Below are 18,640 nucleotides of genomic sequence, written 5' to 3'. Positions count from 1 at the left end.
CCGCCTCCTGGGTTCACGCCATTCTCATGCCTCAGCCTCCTGAGTAGCTGGGACTACAGGCGCCCGCCACCACACCCAGCTAATTTTTTTTGTGTGTGTTTTTAGTAGAGACGGGGTTTCACCGTGTTAGCCAGGATGGTCTCGAACTCCTGACCTCTTGATCCGCCCGCCTCGGCCTCCCAAAGTGCTGGGATTACAGGCGTGAGCCACCACTCCCAGCCAGAGAATTTTTATATCTATATTCATTAAGGATATTGGCCTGGTTTTCTCTTTTCGTTGTGTCTCTGCCAGGTTTTGGTATCAGAATGATGCTGGCCTCATAGAATGAGTTGGGGAGGAGTTCCTCCTCAGTTTTTTTGGCTTTTCACCTTCTTGATGGTGTCCTTTGAAACACAAAAGTGTTTTAGTCTTATGAAGTCAGTGTATCTTTTTTAGGGGGATGAGGGGGTCATTTTTGCTTTTGGTGTTGAATCTGAGAAAGCATTGCCTAATCTGAGATGGTGCAGATTTACTCTTACAAGACTTTTATAGTTTTAGCTCTTACAGTTAGGTTTATTATGCACTTTAAGTTCAATTTCTTATATGGTATGAAGGAGGAAGCCAACTTCATTCTTTTGCATTCTTTTGTGGATCTTCAGTTGTCCCTGCACCATTTGTTGAAAAACTTATTTTTATATACTCTAAAATATCATTGTAAGAAAAATAATTAAGTCTTTTGTATATCTACCATCCAGAAGTAATCATGTTTACTATTTGGGTGTTATTTCCTTATAGTTATTTTTTCTATGTTAATAATAGACAAGTGTTATCTCATTAATTTTCTTATTAACTCTGTAGGGTTAATACTGTTAGCCCCATTTTATAGATCAGGAAGCTGAAGCACAAAGAGGTTAGGAAATCTAATTCAGCTATACATGGGCATAGGTGGTAGCACCAGGATTTTAATTCACATAGTGCCTCTCCCCTTACACAGTGCACATGTCTCTGTGTGAATTTAATTAGTATTGCATTGTATATACAACATTGCTTTGGCCCTGGTCTCCTCCTACATAAAAATGAATGAGTAATATATATTTTAAGTGATAACAATAATAAAACAAATATTCTTGTATCCACCATCAAGGCAAGAAATAGAATATCATGGATATCTTTGAATGTGTATGCCCTGCCCTGATCCTATTCCCTTACCTTGCCTGGCCTCAGAATTAACCACTCTTCTGAAATTTTATTTATTTATTTGTTAATGAGACAGGGTCTTGTTCTGTCACCCAGGTTGGAGTGCAGTAGTGTGATCATAGTTCACTGTAACCTTGAATTCCTGGGCTCAAGTGATCCTCCTGCCTCAGCCTCCCAAGTAGCTGGGACTACAGGTGCATACAACTGCACCCAGATAATTTTTATTATTTGTTATTATTTTTTTTTTGTCGAGGTGGAATCTTGCTTTGTGTCCCAGGTGAGTGTCGAATTCTTGGCCTCAAGCAATCTTCCTGCTTTGGTCTCTTAAAGCACTGGGATTACAGGCATAAGCCACCATGCCCAGCCATTCTGAAATTTTGAACCATTCTCATGATTTTCTTTATTTTTCTGCATATAAATGTATCCCCAAATAATGCTATTTAGTTGTAGCTAATGTTGAATTTTGCATAAAATGGAATCACTGTGTGTGTGTGTGTGTGTGTGTGTGTATATATATATTTTACATATATATTTTTTTTTCTTTTCTTTTCTTTCTTTCCTTTTTTTTTTTTTGAGACGGAGTCTTAATCTGTCACCCAGGCTGGAGTGCAGTGGAGCTATCTCAGCTTACTGCAACCTCTGCCTTCTGGGTTCAAGCGATTCTCCTGCCTCAGCCTCCTGAGTAGCTGGGATTACAGACACGTGCCACCACACCTGGCAACTTTTTGTATTTTAGTGGAGATGGGGTTTCACGATATTTGCCAGACTGGTCTCAAACTCTGACCTCAGGTGATCCTCCTGCCTCAGCCTCCCAAAGTGCTGGGATTACAGGTGTGAGCCACCATGCCTGGCACTGTATATATATTTTTTGAGACTTAACATGGTTTTTTTGATTCAACCATGTTTAATGTATATAACTATAGTTATTCAGTTTCACTGCTGTATAGTATCCCACTGTATAATATGTCTTTATCCAGCTTTATGTTGTTTCCTTTTTTTTTTTTTTTCTGTTAACAAGCAGTGTTGCTGTAAAGTTTCTCATGTATCTGCTGCAGCACATGTGCAAGAGTGTCTCTAGGGTGAAAGCAGAATTGCTTGATCATACGGCATGCATATCTTTAATTTTATTGATAATACTCTAGTTTTCCAAAATTGTTTTATCAGTTTATGCTCTCACCAGCAGTGTATGGGTTCTCATTGTTGCATGTTCTTGATGTTCTTGCCAGCACTTGATTTATAACATTTTTTCCAGTATGATGGTATGATGGATTTTCATTTGCATTTACCTGATTAAGGTTTAGCGTGTGTGTGTGTGTGTGTGTGTGTGTAAGATATTTGGATTTTTTTTCTTTCATAAGTAACTGTTCAAGTTTTTTGCATATTTTTCTTTTGGGGTATTATTCTTTTTCTTATTGGTTTGTAGTGTTGGATATTCTCTAGATACCAATTCTTTGTTGTTTGTGTGGTGGATGTATTCTAGTCTGTGGCTTGTCTTTTTACTTAATTCGTGGAATCTTTAATATAGTTCTTAATTTTAATGGAATTTAATTAATCAGTCTTTTCCTTTATGACTAATGCTATTTGTGACATCTATCCTTAAATTATGTAGTTTTTGTTTTCTCCTAAAAGTTTTTCAATTATGAATTTTTTTTTAATGCAGTGGAGAGATCTCAGCTCACAGCAATCTCTGCCTCCCAGGTTCAAGCCATTCTCCTGCCTCAGCCTTCCAAGTAGCTGGGATTACAGGCACCTACCACTATACCCAGCTATAAATTATGATTTTCACATTTAAGTTCTTTATCCATTTAAAACTTATACATGATATGGGCTATTTTAATTTTTTCCCATACCGATAACCATTTGTCTCAGCACTTTCTTGAAAAGTCCTGGCCAGGTGCGGTGGCTCAAGCCTGTAATCCCAGCACTTTGGGAGGCCAAGGCAGGCAGATCACAAAGTCAAGAGATCGAGACCATCCTGGCCAACATGGTGAAACCCCATCTCTACTAAAAATACAAAAATTTCTGGGCATGATGGTGCACACCTGTATTCCCAGCTACTCAGGAGGCTGAGGCAGGAGAATCACTTGAACCTGGGAGGCGGAGGTTGCAGTGAGCCAAGATCACGACACTGCACTTCAGCCTGACGACAGAATGAGACTCCGCCTCAAAAAATAAAAAATAAAAAAGTCCTGTCTTTTACTGCTGATCTGAAATGTCTTGAGTGTCATATATTAAGTTTCCACATATGCATGAATTTGTTTTTGACCTCTCTATTCTGTTCATAGGTCTTTCCTTAGGCCAATTCCATCTTGCCTTTATTATCGAGGATTTTAATTAGGGCAAATTCCCTTATTCTTCAGGGGTGCCTTTATTGTTGTCTGTTCCTTAATCTTTACTTTTTAGGATTAGCTTGTCAAGTTTCATGAAAAATTGTTAGGATTTATATTAGAATTACATTAAATCTATATATCAAGTTGGGAAGAAATGGCATCTTTAGGATATTTAATCTTTATATCCATAGTCTCTCTTGTCATTTTGGGGGCGGGGCAGGTCTTTATTTATGTCTTTCAATAAAACATTACAATTTTTACAATTTTTCCATTAAAAGCTTGGCATCTTTTCCTTTATTTTTGGTGTGTGTGTTGTGCGTATATTTAAATACTGTATTTATTGTTCATTCTAAGTGTTTTTTTTTTTTTTGGGGATGGAGTCTCACTCTGTCGCCCAGGCTGGAGTGCAGTGATGTGATCTCGGCTCACTGCAACCTCCATCTCCTGGGTTCAAGCGATTCTCCTGCCTCAGCCTCCCGAGTAGCTGGGACTACAGTCACATGCCACCACGCCTGGCTAATTTTTTGTATTTTTAGTAGAGACGGGGTTTCACTGTGTTAACCAGGTTGGTCTCGATCTCTTGACCTCATGATCTGCCCGCCTCGGCCTCCCAAAGTGCTAGGATTACAGGTGTGAGCCACCATGCCTGACCCTAAGTGGTATTTTTTAAATTGCATTTTGTTAATTGACAGTATAAGGAAATATAATTAATTTTTGTGTGTTGATTTTTATATCCAGCAAATTTGTTAAATTAATCCTAATAATTTATGTTAGATTTTATTGAGTTTTCTATATAGTTAATATACATATAATATCAGAATAATATAGTTTTCTTTCATCTTTTCAAATCCTTGTATGTACTTTTTAGCACTTTTTTTTTTTGAGACCAGGTCTCACTTTGTCACCTAGGATGGAGTGCAGTGGCATAGTCCTGGCTCACTGCAGCCTCCGCCTCCCAGTTGCAAGGGATACTCCCATGTGAGCCTCTGAGTAGCTGGGACTATGGTTGCACGCCACCACACTCAGCTAATTTTTTTATTTTTTGTAGAGACAGGGTTTGGCCATGTGCCCCAGACTGGTCTTAAATTCCTAGCTCAAGCAATCCTCCCTCCTCGACCTTCAGAAGTGCTGGGATTACGGGTGTGAACCACCACGCCTAGCCACCACCTTTTTTCTTAATTGAGGTACTAGGATCTCTAGTATAACATTATCCAGAAGTAATCTTTATCTTATTCCTGAGTAGAGCGCACACGCTCTCTCTCTCTGTCTCTCCATCTTTCTCTCTCTCTCTCTCTCTCTCTCTGTGTGTGTGTGTGTGTGTGTGTGTGTGTCTCTGTGTGTGTGTGTGTTTTAAGATACCCTTTGTAAGGTTAAGTTCCCTTATGTTCCCTGCTATGAGGTTTTATCATGAATGGGTATTGGATTTTATTGAATGCCTATTCTGTATCTATTGAGATAATCATATGAATAATCTCCTTTAATTTGTTACTGTAATGAACCACATTAATACATTTTTTTTGTATTGTGAAATACAATGTGTAAAAATGTACGCAGAATACAGTTTAACAAATAATAATAGTTATTATTTTTTTGGAGACAGTCTCATTCTGTCGCCCAGGCTGGAGTATAGTGGTGCAATCTTGGCTCACTGAAACCTCCACAGCCCGGGTTCAAGCGATTCTCGTGCCTCAGCCTCCTTAGTAGCTAGGATTACAGGCATGCACCCCCACGCCCAACTGATTTTTGTATTTTTAATAGAGGCGGGGTTTCCCCATGTTGGCCAGCCTGGTCTTGAACTCAAGACTTCACGTGATCCACCCACCTCGGCCTCCCAAAGTGCCGGGATTACAGGCGTGAGCCACTGCGCCTGGCCAACAAATAATTATCAAGCAAAAACTCTTGTAACCACCATCCAGGTCAAGAAATAAAACATCATAAGCACTCCAGGAGCTCCTTTGTGCTCTATACTAGTTTAGAAATTATTCACTTTCTGTTCTTTAAGAAGCTATCCTAGGAAATATAATGTACATACTTAAATTATCAGATCTAAAGTTTGTTTTTTTGTTGTGTGTGTGCGGTTTTTTTTGTGTTTTTGTTGTTGTTGTTTGTTTGTTTTTTTTTTGAGATGGAGTCTTGCTCTGTCGCCCAGGCTAGAGTGCAGTGGCACGATCTTGGGTCACCATAGCCTCCACCTCCTGTGTTCAAGCGATTCTTGTGCCCCAGCCTCTTGAGTAGCTAGGATTACAGGCACCTGCCACCATGCCCAGCTAATTTTTTGTATTTTTAGTAGAGGCATTTCACCATGTTGGGCAGGCTGCTCTTGAACTCCTGACCTCAAGTGACCCACCCGCCTCAACCTCCCAAAGTGTTGGGATTACAGGCGTGAGTCACCACACCCAGCTCAGATCTATAGTTAATAACTAATTGTTTTGAATAATACAGATCCGTTGAATGCTTTAACTTCATTTACTCTTAGCCTATTCATGTTATTGTTGTGTTTTATTTTTTTAACCACATTAGACATTGTTATGTATTTAGGTTCATTTTTCACCATTTATTTTGCTTTTTAAACTTTTTGCTGAAAATGAAGACACAAACACATACATATCCTAGGCCTAGGATCATCGATAGTCACTGTCTTCCACCTCTACATCTTGTCCCACAAGACAATCTTCAGAGGCAGTAACATGCATGGAGCTATCGTCTCATATGCCTTTTTCTGGAATACTGTGAAGGACTTACCTGGGGCTGTTTTATAGCCAGCTTAAAAAAGAAATAAGGAGTACATTCTAAAATAATGAAAGTATAGCATAGTAAATAATAGGCTGTAGGAATTTTCAGCTCTACGATAATCTTATGGGAACCACCATTGTACCAGTTGTTGAGTGAAATATTGTTACGTGGCACATGATTACTCAGTTTTAATAAAAGTTCCATGTGCTTGAAAATTGAAAACGTATTTTCCAGCCCAGGCGCAGTGGCTCACACCTGTAATCCTAGCACTTTGGGAGGCCGAGGTGCGCAGATCACTTGAGGCCAGGAGTTTGAGACCAGCCTGGCCAACATGCCAAAACCCCATCTCTACTAAAAATACAAAAAAATTAGCCGGGTATGGTGGCTCACACCTGTAATCCCAGCTACTTGAGAGGCTGAGGTAGGAGAATCGTTTGAACCCAGGAGGTGGAGGTTGCACTGAGTGAGATTGAGGCACTGCACTCCAGCCTGGGCAACAGAGTGAGATCCTGTCTCCAAAGAAAAAAAGGAAAACAAAATGTATCTTTGGAAGTCAGTGTGGCGATTCCTCAGGGATCTAGAACTAGAAATACCATTTGACCCAGCCGTCCCATTACTGGGTATATACCCAAAGGACTATAAATCATGCTACTATAAAGACACATGCACACGTATGTTTATTGCAGCACTATTCACAATAGCGAAGACTTGGAACCAACCCAAATGTCCATCAATGATAGACTGGATTAAGAAAACGTGGCATATATACACCATGGATTACTATGCAGCCATAAAAAATGATGAGTTCATGTCCTTTGTAGGGACATGGATGAAATTGGAAATCGTCATTCTCAGTAAACTATCGCAAGGACAAAAAACCAAACACCGCGTGTTCTCACTCATAGATGGGAATTGAACAATGAGAACACATGGACACAGGAAGGGGAACATCACACTCTGGGGACTGTTGTGGGGTGGGGGGAGGGGGGAGGGATAGCATTAGGAGATATACCTAATGCTAAATGGCAAGTTAATGGGTGCAGCGCACCAGCATGGCACATGTATACATATGTAACTAACCTGCACATTGTGCACATGTACCCTAAAACTTAAAGTATAATAATAATAATTTTAAAATATATATATATATCTTCCATTTGTCACATTGGTCTTTCAATCAGAAGTAGTTAGACTGTTGACACTTTGCTCAATCCTTCTTAACCACTATGAGACTTTGGTACATTGTGGATAATTTCTTCATATCTCCCAGTGCACTAATTCTTTCTTCACCTGTATCTAATCTGCTATTAAACACATCTGTTTCTAATTTAAATTTTTATTTTTAGAATTACTATTTGGTCATTGTTTTTATATGTGTGATTTTGAAAATTTTTAAATCTATAGAAAAACTTCAAAAATTAGTAAAATGAACATTAAGTTAAATTTCACCTAGATTGACCAACTATTAACATTTTACCACATTTGTGTATTTTTTTTTTTTTTTTTGAGATGGAGTCTTGCTCTGTTGCCCACACTGGAGTACAATGATGCGATCTCTGCTCAGTGCAACCCCTGCCTCCTGGGTTCAAGCGATTCTCCTCTCTCAGCCTCCCGAGTAGCTGGGATTACAGGTGTGCACCACCACGCCTGGCTAATTTTTGTATTTTTAGTAGAGGTGGGGTTTTACCATGTTGGCCAGGCTGGTCTCAAACTCCTAACCTCAAGTGACCTGCCTGCCTCCCAAACCACATTTGTTTTTTTTGTTTTTTGTTTTTTTTTGAGACAGAGTCTCACTGTGTTACCCAGGCTGGAGTGCAGTGGCATGATCTCGGCTCACTGCAAGCTCCGCCTCCCAGGTTCACGCTATTTTCCTGCCTCAGCCTCCTGAGTAGCTGGAATTACAGGCGCCCGCCACCACACCCGGCTAATTTTTTGTATTTTTTAGTAGAGACGGGGTTTCACCATGGTAGCCAGGATGAAACCACATTTGTTTTAATTGTACCTTTTTTTTTTTGTTTTTTGCTTAACCATTTTAAAGTTGCAAACTTTATAATCCTTCACTCTAAGTACTTTAGTATATATATCATAAGAACAAGAATATTCTATTCATTGATAATTTAGTTTTTACTCCCATCACTCAGAACAAAGGCATAGTTTGTTTATAGTTTCCTCTGGGGCCAGTAATTTTTTCTAGTTTATCTTTTTTTGGTTGGTATCACCTCACATGGACCCTAGGTTTGTCCTGTTTTTTCTTCCTCCAACATAACTCCCACCAATATGTCTCACCTCCCTTGGTATATTAACATCCAGAACTTTGGCCCATTGGCTCTCAAAATCTGGTTTCTGGACCAGCAGCTCACCATGACCTATAGATTACAAATGCAAATTGTCAGGCCCCTCCTAATATCTATTGAATTAGAAAGTCTAGGGGCAGGGTTTTGCAGTCCACAGCTTGACAAATTCTCCAGGTGATTCTTATGCACAATGCTTTATGCTAAGAGTGGCAAATTTTTCTTTTTCTTTCTTTTTTTGTTTTTAGGTGGAGTCTCGCTCTGTCACTCAGGCTAGAGTGCAGTGGCGCAATCTGGGCTCCCTGTAACCTCCGCCTGCCAGGTTCAAGTGATTCTCCTGTCTCTGCCTCCCAAATAGCTGGGATTACAGGTGCACACCACCACACCCAGCTAATTTTTGTATTTTTAGTAAAGACAGGGTTTCACCATATTGGTCAGGCTAGTCTTGAACTCCTGACCTTAGGTGATCCACCCACCTCAGCCTCCCAAAATGCTGGGATTACGGGAGTGAGCCACCGTACCTGGCTTTTTTTTTTTCTTTTTTCTTTTTTTTTTTTTTTTGAGACAGGGTTGCATAGGCTGCAGTACAGTGACGCAGTCACAGCTCACTGCAGCCTCAACTTCTTGGGCTCAAGAGACCCTCCTGCCTCAGCATCCCCAGTAGTTAGGACTACAGGTGTGCGCCACCATACCCAGCTGCTTTTTTATTTTTTTTTTTAGTAGAGACAAGGTCTTTACTAAAACCTTTTTAGAAACAAGGTCTCACTATGTTGCCCAGGCTGGTCTCAAACTCCTGGGCTCAAGCAATCTTCTCGCCTCAGCCTCCCAAAGTGCTGGGATTGCAGGCATGAGCCACTGTGCCCCACCAACTTTGTAAAGGATCAGACAGTAAATATTTTAGGCTTCTCAGGCCACATGCTCTTTTGTTTTTGTTTTTGTTTTTTGAGACACCATCTTGCTGTGCTGCCCAGGCTGGAGTACAGTGGTATGATCTCAGCTCACCACAACCTCCACATCCCAGGTTCCAGCGATTCTCCTGCCCCAGCCTTTTGAGTAGCTGAGAGTACAGGTGCCTGCCACCACCCCTGGCTAATTTTTATATTTTTAGTAGAAATGGGGTTTCACCATGTTAGCCAGGCTGGTCTCGAACTCCTGACCTCAGCTGATCCACCTGCCTCGACCTCCCAAAGTGCTGGGATTACAGGCATGAGCCACCACACCTGGCCATCATACTTAAAAAAAAAATACGTTTATTTTATTTTTGTTTATTAAAAATATGGAATGCAGCCAGGTGCGATGGCTCATGCCTGTAATCCCAGCACTTTGGTAGGCCTAGGCGGGAGGATCACCTGAGGTCAGAAGTTTGAGACCAGCCTGGCCATCATGGTGAAACCCCATTTCTATTAAAAATACAAAAATTAGCTGAGTGTAGTGGTTCAGACTTGTAATCCCAGCTACCTGGGACTCTGAGGTGGGAGGATCACTTGAACCCGGGAGGCGGAGATTGCAGTGAGCCAAGATCAAACCACTGCACTCCAGCCTGGGCGACAGAGCAAGACTGTCTCAAAAAAGACAACTGAGAATCTAGCTGGGCGCAGTGGCTCATGCCTGTAATCCCAGCAATTTCGGAGGCCGAGTTGGGTGGATCAGTCTAGGCCAGGAGTTCAAGACTAGCCTAGCCAAACACAGTGAAACCCGTCTCTATTAAAAATACAAAAAAAAAAAAAAAAATTAGCTGGGTGTGGTGGTGCATGCCTGTAGTCCCAGTTACTCCGGAGGCTGAGGCACGAGAATCACTTAAGCTGGGCAGGCAGAGGTTGCAGTGAGCCGAGATCATGCCACTGTACCTCAGCCTGGGTGACAGAGTAGGACTTTATATTGTACTGCCATAACATTTTAATTCAAATAGAATATAACTTAATTGTAAGGGTAATCCCTAATATTTAGCTTTGAATTGTTGTAGAATTATAAAATGTTAGAGCTGGAAAGGTTTTGTAGTCTAAAAACCTCCTGTTTCTATTGAAGCAGAAATTGGGCCAGGCGCAGTGGCTCGTACCTGTAATCCCAGCACTTTGGGAGGCCAAGACAGGTGGATCATTTGAGGTCAGGAGTTCGAGACCAGCCTGGCCAACACGGTGAAACCCTGTCTCTACTAAAAATACAAAATTTAGCCGGACATGGTGGCGGGCACCTGTAATCTGAACTACTCGGGAGGCTGGGGCAGGAGAATCTCTTGAACCTGAGGGATAAAGGTTGCATTGAGCTAAGATCATGCCATTGCACTCCAGCCTGGGCAACAAGAGCAAAACTCTGACTCAAAAAAAAAAGAAAGGAAAAGAAAGATTACAGAGTCTTGCCCCAGATTGCATAATCAGTCATTGTCAAAATCCTCACTGGAGCCCACATATTCATGCAGTCTTTTGTCTCCTGTAGTCTCACCACATTAAATTCTAAAGTTTGTTTAAAAATCTGAATCCTGATTTTTTTTCCTATTGTAATTTTTTTCTGATTTTTATTTTCCTCCTCATTTCAGGCCGGGATAGAAAATCGTCAGCTGGACACAGTAAATTTCTTTTTGAAGAGCAAGGAAAATCTTTTTAATCCATCCTCAAAGTCTTCTGTATCTGATCAGTTTGATCACTTGTCATCCCATTTATATTTAAGAAGTAAGTGGAATAAAGATTTCTATGTTTGTATTTATCATTTGATCTTCTTAATAACTTTCAAAGTATGATGTTGTGTTTTCTGGTGACTCATTTACTTGCCAAAACTTAGTCATGGGATTTTATATACTTTTTGGAAACTTTCTTTTTTTTTTTTTTTTTTTTTTTTTTTTTGAGATGGAGTGTGGTGGTGTGATGACAGCTCACTGCAGCCTCACCTCCTGGACTCAAGCAATCCTCCCACCTCAGCCTACTACAGTAGCTGCGACTACATGTGTGTGCCACCACACTCAGCTATTCTTTGTAGAGAATGGGGTCTCACTGTGTTGCCAGGCTGGTCTCAAACTCCTGGGCTCAAACAATCCTCTGGCTCCCAAAGTGCTGGGATTACAGGCGTGAGCCACCATGCCTGGACAACTTTGTGGAAATTTGGCAGTATTATCAGATTCTGTAAATGTCGTCATACTATATGGGCTATTTATTGCTCATATCTTTTACTGAACTCTGTATTTTTAGTATGCAAGGAAGAGGCAATCTTTCAAATTCAAGACGGTTTTATACACGACAGAAAAACATTTATTTGGAAAATTGCCTGCCCTTGCAACCATCTGAGATGTGTATTGACAGTGTGGCTTTCCGAGTTGTGGATTAGGATTTGTTATAAGAATTTTTGGTAGGATGCAGTGGCTCTCCCTGTAATCCTAACACTTTAGGTGCCAAGGTGGGAGGATCGCTTGAGTCTAGGAGTTTGAGACCAGTCTGGGGAACATAGCAAGACCCCATTCTACAAAAAAATTTTAGAAATTAGTTGAGCATGATGGCGCGTCCATAGTCCCAACTACTTGGAAGGCTGAGGCTGAGGATTGCTTGAGTCTGGGAGGTCTAGGCTGCAGTGATCTGTGATTGTGCCACTGCACTTCAGCCTGGTTGCAAAGTAAGACTGTCTCAAAAAAAAAAAAAAAAAATTCACCCAGACTTCTCTGCTTTTTTGCCACATTACCAACACTTTTCAAGATTTTGACTTTCCTTTTTAATAAATAGGAAGCCTAACTTTTATTCTTGGACCAGGTAGCCATGTAAATTCTCTCCTTAGAACAACAGGGTAATAAAGTATATTTTCCCCTTGTTAAATAAAAATTACAGGAGACCATTGTTTTGGTGTGAGCTGTACTAGGCCCCATCAGACCAGAACAGAAATCAAAATGGAGTCAACTATGCTAAAGTTCCATAGCATCAAACTTAAAATAAGGTGGTCTTCTGACATTGGGAGAAATTAGGAGAGAGCCAATAATCCCCAACAGTCCAGTTTCAATCTTCAATCAGCATGATAATGAAGTTCCTGTGATATAATCCTTATGTAAAAGAAGTAACGTAGGCCAGGTGCAGTGGCTCATGCCTATAATTCCAGCACTTTGGGAGGCTGAAGCGGGAGGATCTCTTGAGCCCAGGAGTTTGAAAGTAGCCAAGTAGCCTGGGTAACATAGTGAAACCTTACCTCTACAAAAAATTTAAAAATTAGCTGTGTGTGGTGGTGTGCATGTGTGGTCTCAGCTACTCAGGAAAGGGAGGTAGGAGGATTGCTTGAGCCTGGGAGGTTGAGGCTGCAGTGAGCCGTCATCACACCATTGCACTCTAATCTGGGCAACAGAGTGAGACTCTGTCTCAAAAAAAAAAAAAAAAAAAAAACAAGCTGGGTGCAGTGGCTCACACCTATAATCCCAACACTTTGGGAGGCCCAGGCGGGAGGATCACTTGAGACCAAGAGTTCATGACCAGCCTGGGCAACATAGTGAGACTCTGCCTCTATTTTTAATTGAAAAAAAAAAAAAGCCTGAAGTAGTTTCATGTTAAATAGTCAGTATTTTTGTATTATTCTGTCTCTCTTCATCTTACAAAAAAAGTATCTTTGAAACAACGAATATGCTCTTTTTTCTTTGCTTCTGCTTTCTTCAGCTCTTCCATGTCTATAAAGCCAACCCCTTCTGCTCAGCTCACTAGAACACCTTTTCCATGTTATGAAATTGTTGCCGCATTCTAGAGTTGCAATAAAACCAATTGAGATCTTTAATCTAAATTTGTTGTAATTTTGTCCTTTGACACTCTGTAAATACGGTTTTATAATCTGTGTTTTTTCCCCACTTTATACTATAGACATCTTTCTTGTTAATAATATATACTTACTAAATATGATGACATAGAATTTCATTGTATGGGCTGTACCATAATTTACCAAGCCAAACTCCTGTTAGACATTTAGATTTATTCTAGTTCTTAGCTATTAACAGTGTGCTAGAAATGCTGTATGTGTGTGTAATTTCACATCTATATAATCATTTACTTATATTACTAGAATTTATTGTTAAATTCTAGACCTGGAATTTCCAGGTTTAAGAGTATGCACAATTTATATTTTTAAACACCTTGATAAATTGTCCTTCAAAAGTTATATCAATTTGTAGTCTACTTACATGGAGAAAATTACAACCTGCTGTTTTTCCACTGATGTAGTATTAGCTTTCACTGAGAAAATGAACTGGATGTTTTCTTTTTTTTCTTCCTAAATCTCATATATGGTGGAAAGACATTTTCTTTTAAAAACACATTCTCAGACTGGGTGCAATGTCTCACGCCTATGATCCCAGCACTTTGGGAGGCCGAGATGGGTGGATCACCAGATCAAGAGTTCGAGATCAACCTGACCAACAGGGTGAAACCCCATCTCTACTAAAAATACAAAAATTAGCCATGTGTGGTGGTGCATGCCTGTAATCCCAGCTACTCGGGAGGCTGAGGCAGGAGAATCGCTTGAAGGGAGGAGGCAGAGGTTGCAGTGAGCCAAGATCGCTCCATTGCATTCCAGCCTGGGAGACAAGTGAAACGCTGTCTCAAAAAAACAAAAACAAAAACACACATTCTATTTTGTTTTGAGTGCAGAGTTTGGTCTCCTCTTTCTTGAATTGCCAGCTTTTCTAATGCTCTGATGTTTTAAAAACTGCTTAAATTTATAGAAAAAGGCCTAGTTTTTGATATTGAGCAGGGCTCCATCAGCAGTTGTAGAGTCATTATTCACTTCCGTTGTTTGGTGGTTAGTGATTTCTCCTCATTCCGCTCTCACCTGCACTGCTCAGCTCTAAAGGGTGGAGATGGAGCCGGAATGAGAAGCACTGGGAATAGCCTTACCTGCCCCCCTAGGGGGAAAACCCGTTTCCCATAATTCTCATACATCTCACAGATGTAATCCACGGGGGGCAGTGGGAGGAGTGCTGAGACAAACAGGAATCACTTAATTAGAGCCTTCAGCTGCAGATACAACATCCAGGGGCCCACACTTCTTGCTTTCACTTGAATGTTTAGCACAGAATAGCTTTGCAATCAGACAGGCTTAAATTCAAATTTTGGCCCTGCCACTTACTTTCTTTTTCTTTTTTCACTCTGTTGCCCAGGCTGCTGGAGTATGGTGGCGCAATCTTGGCTCACTGCAACCTCTGCCTCCTGGGTTCAAGCAATTCTCCTGCCTCAGCCTCCTGAGTAGCTGGGATTACAGGCACCCGCCAGCATGCCTGGCTAATTTTTGTATTTTTTGTAGAGGCGGGGTTTCACCATGTTGACCAGGCTGGTCTCGAACTCCTGACCTCAAGTGATCTGCTTGCCTTGGCCTCCCGAAGTGTTGGGATTACAGGCGTGAGCCACTGTGCCTGGCCCTGCCACTTACTTTCTAAATTAGCTCGGGCAAGTTACGTATCCTCTCTGAACCTCAGTTTTTTTAATCTGTGGAAAGAGAATATAATACACACCTACCTCTTAAGTTGTTGAATAAATGAGATAGCATTTATAAAACAACAAGTACAGTACTTAAGATGTAGGTTGTCAGCAAAAGGGTAATTAGCAGTGATATCAGTAAATGATAACTATAAATAATTAGAATCATTAAAGTTTGCAGGTAATAAGCCTGCAGAAAAGTTTTGTGAGCTTTTTGAAAATAAGACGTTGGTCCTTGTTTTATGTTTAAAAATATTGTAACATGGTATTTTTGATGTGTTAATTTTATTGTGAGAATCCTGGTGTTCTTTATGTTAATTTCTTTGGTTCTTTCTCAGATGTGGAAGAGCTGATACCAGCATTGGATTTACTTTGCTCAGCAATTAGAGAAAGTTATTCTGAACCCCAAAGCAAACACTTTTCAGAACAATTGCTTAATCTTACACTGTCTTTCCTTAACAACCAAATAAAGGAGCTTTTTATTCACACTGAAGGTAAGAATAGCAGCTAGGAAGGGGGCAATTCTACTGTTCCTGTGTCAGAACAGATACAAGTGCTGCTATTGGGTGACACAGCATAAACCAGTGGCACACCATTTACTACATTTGGGTAAGGTCAGTGTGTAACTGAGTAAGTGAAATGGGTTTTGATACTGAGAAAGTTGGTAGAAAGACCCAGGACTAATTGTGAATGACAAGAAAAGGAAAGGGTTATATTAAAATACAGAGCTACTTACTTGTAAACAGGAAAATCCTCAAACATATTGTTTGAAATTTAAAAATACCAAGTTTGAATTTTGACTTTCTTTAGAATTCTTTGTAACAGCTCATGGTTTATATTTATACACACACACACACACAAATTGGCACATTGATATTTTCCATAGAACTAGATGAACATCTGCAAAAAGGAGTGAACATTTTGACTAGCTACATTAATGAACTTCGAACCTTCATGATAAAGTTTCCTTGGAAGCTAACAGATGCTATAGATGAATATGATATACATGAAAATGTCCCCAAAGTAAAGGAGAGCAGTATATGGAAGAAACTCAGCTTTGAGGTAAGTACGAATAATTATCACTTCTTTTATTTGCCAGATTCAGAAGATCTGAGAAAACAATAGAAAAAACAGAATTCAGACTCTGTATACTTGTGATTCAGAATGTTTGGCAAAGGTTTTAGGTTTTATCGGTTTTGGGATTTTTGATTATGACTTCAAATTTATGTCTACAAGCTCCATTTATTTAATTCACTATATGGGTAGGCTCCCTCTTAATGCTAGATCTTCCCACTTGGGTTTGGTAACAAACACCCAACTCTAAACCCATGTGAAGTGGCACTCTTTAGCAATACTCCCTCATTGGCTCAAGCCTGGTGCTTTGGTCTCATGCATTCTGCCTGACCTCTGGATAAATTGAATTGCAGCTGATGATTAGATCTTTGGAAATTTTTATTTTATGACATTATTACTTAGAAGTATACTTAATTTTAGTCCTATCTGAAATTCTTTTTAAGACATTTTGCCAGTTAAATTTGTTTCCATCTGTTTGCCTTTTTTCCCCCCACAGTAAAAGTTGTAATAATACAACTAAAATTTATAACCATCTGTATGACTTAGGGACTGGAAGAATTCCTTCATCCACTGGAGGGCATTGGTATTGGAAAAACAAAAGCTAAAACAGCTTAACACAGATGATCATAATCATTAGGGAATTAAAGTGATAAGATGGAGATGCTGCTAGGTTGTTAAGATTGCTGTTCTTGGGGTGGAGGGATTAAAGTACCTGGTGTGACTGCATTTTCTGTATCTCTTATTCATTCTGTAACCTTAAAAAGTAAGAAATTATCTGGGCACAGTGGCTCACGCCTGTAATCCCAGCACTTTGGGAGGCCGAGGCAGGCAGATCACAAGGTCAGGAGTTCGAGACAAGTCTGACCAAATGGTGAAACACTGTCTCTACTAAAAATACAAAAAATTAGCCAGGTGTGGTGGCGGGCGCCTGTAATCCCAGCTACTTGGGAGGCTGAGGCAGGAGAATTGCTTGAATCCGGGAGGTAGAGGTTGCAGTGAGCTGAGATCGCACCACTGCACTCCAGCCCAGATGACAGTGCGAGACTCCGTCTCAAAAAAAAAAAAAAAAAAAAGCAAGAAATTACTTACTTTTCCTTCTGCTTTTTTGTCTCCTTTTTCCTGTCTCCTTCACAGGTTTCTCTTCCTGTTTCCCTCCTTTAATGTTCTGCAAGGCTCTGTCTATGGTCCTCTTTTTACTCAAAATCACTGATTTTCAACTTTTGCCAGGGGAAGCGGTTATAGTTTACTTTGATAAAAATTGTAGACCCTGTCTTCAAAAACAGGCATGTGAATGTGTACACATAGACAAAATTTTATACATGGCTTAATGGGGTTTACAGGTCTCTTTAAAGCCCTAGGTTAAGAATGCCTCCTTTCTGTTCTCTCTAGGGTTTAGATCTTCAGTTTAAGTATTTCTTTTCACATGGATTATTGGTAGTAGCCTTCTAATGCCTCAATATCTTGAGCTTGAATCACTTTCAGTCCACTCTCTATATTGCTGCCTGGGTATTTTTCTGTAAATATGTATCTGATTACATCACATCTTGCTTTTACGGTCTTTCAGTGGCTCCACGTAGTTTCAGGATAAAATCTACCTCAAACGCAAGGCTCGTCATGATGGATCCTCTGCTTTGCTTTCAAGTTTCATCTGCTACTCTCTCCAGTTACATTGAGTAATTTGTAGTTCCCTGAAGGCTTGATGCAGTTTCTTTTCTTTGTCCCTCTGCATATGATATTCCCTCTTTTTGGAACACCTATCCTCTTATCTCAGTATATCTATGGAACACTTACTGGTCTTTAAATTTTTTGCCCATCAGTTACTAGTTACTTCTACTAGCAAGCCTGTGCTGGGGGAAACGGGGGCGGGGGTGGTCATCCTTCTTATTTAGGTGTTTCTCTTCTAGACCTTCCTCTCTAGCACCCTGGGTTACTTTTATCACAGCCCTTATCATACAGTACTATAATCAGTGTGTCTTCCACTAGCTCCTGGAGTGTAGGGTCTTAGTTTTACTCCATTTTATATCCCTTGAACCTAACTCCAAATCTAGTAATAGATTTTAAATAAAACTTCCTTTGTTAGATGTTAAATAAATGTATAAATCCCATGTTGATAATCATAATAAGGAAATGAAAAAGAACTTAAAAGGCAAACATTTTTCTTTTCCTAGGAAGTTATTGCCAGTGCCATTTTAAACAACAAAATACCAGAGGCACAGACTTTCTTCAGGATTGATAGTCATTCTGCTCAAAAACTTGAGGAGCTGATTGGCATAGGCCTAAATTTGGTCTTTGACAATTTGAAAAAGAACAATATAAAGGAAGCCTCTGAACTTTTGAAGAATATGGTGAGTGGTGTAATCCATAAAATCTTAAAATGTATTTAATATAATTTCTAATTATTATAAAATTGGTTTGTATTCATAATTATTTCATAAACTAAGAAATTTATGTAGCAAATAATGACACTAAGAAATGACGTTAATAACACTGAGAATGGCTTGGTGTGGTGGCTCATGTCTGTAATCCCAGTGCTTTGGGAGGTTGAGGCAGGAAGATCGCTTGAGGCCAGGAATTCAATACCAGCATGGGCAATTTAGCAAGACCCTGTCTCTAC

The 18,640-nt window shown here is 40.0% G+C and overlaps 1 protein-coding gene across 3 annotated transcripts in view; it reads left to right on the top strand.

The window, feature by feature from the left end:
- The window catches only part of SPG11 (SPG11 vesicle trafficking associated, spatacsin), a 101,846-nt gene that overhangs the window by 19,583 nt on the left and 63,623 nt on the right, over positions 1-18,640 (top strand). For all 3 annotated transcript variants that reach the window (XR_008514121.2, XM_024232354.3, XM_054532744.2), the window contains exons 8-11: positions 11,064-11,196; positions 15,291-15,446; positions 15,839-16,014; positions 18,195-18,371. Coding sequence is in view for 2 of the 3 variants with exons in the window: in XM_024232354.3 (XP_024088122.2) it covers positions 11,064-11,196; positions 15,291-15,446; positions 15,839-16,014; positions 18,195-18,371 (642 nt within the window). In the remaining variant the exon portion in view is untranslated. The remainder of the gene's footprint in view (positions 1-11,063; positions 11,197-15,290; positions 15,447-15,838; positions 16,015-18,194; positions 18,372-18,640) is intronic.

Source organism: Pongo abelii, chromosome 16, assembly GCF_028885655.2.
Source record: "Pongo abelii isolate AG06213 chromosome 16, NHGRI_mPonAbe1-v2.0_pri, whole genome shotgun sequence".
NCBI classification, from domain to species: Eukaryota; Metazoa; Chordata; class Mammalia; order Primates; family Hominidae; genus Pongo; species Pongo abelii.
Note: the sequence above shows the minus strand (reverse complement) of the source record. Positions and strands in the feature narration are given on the sequence as shown.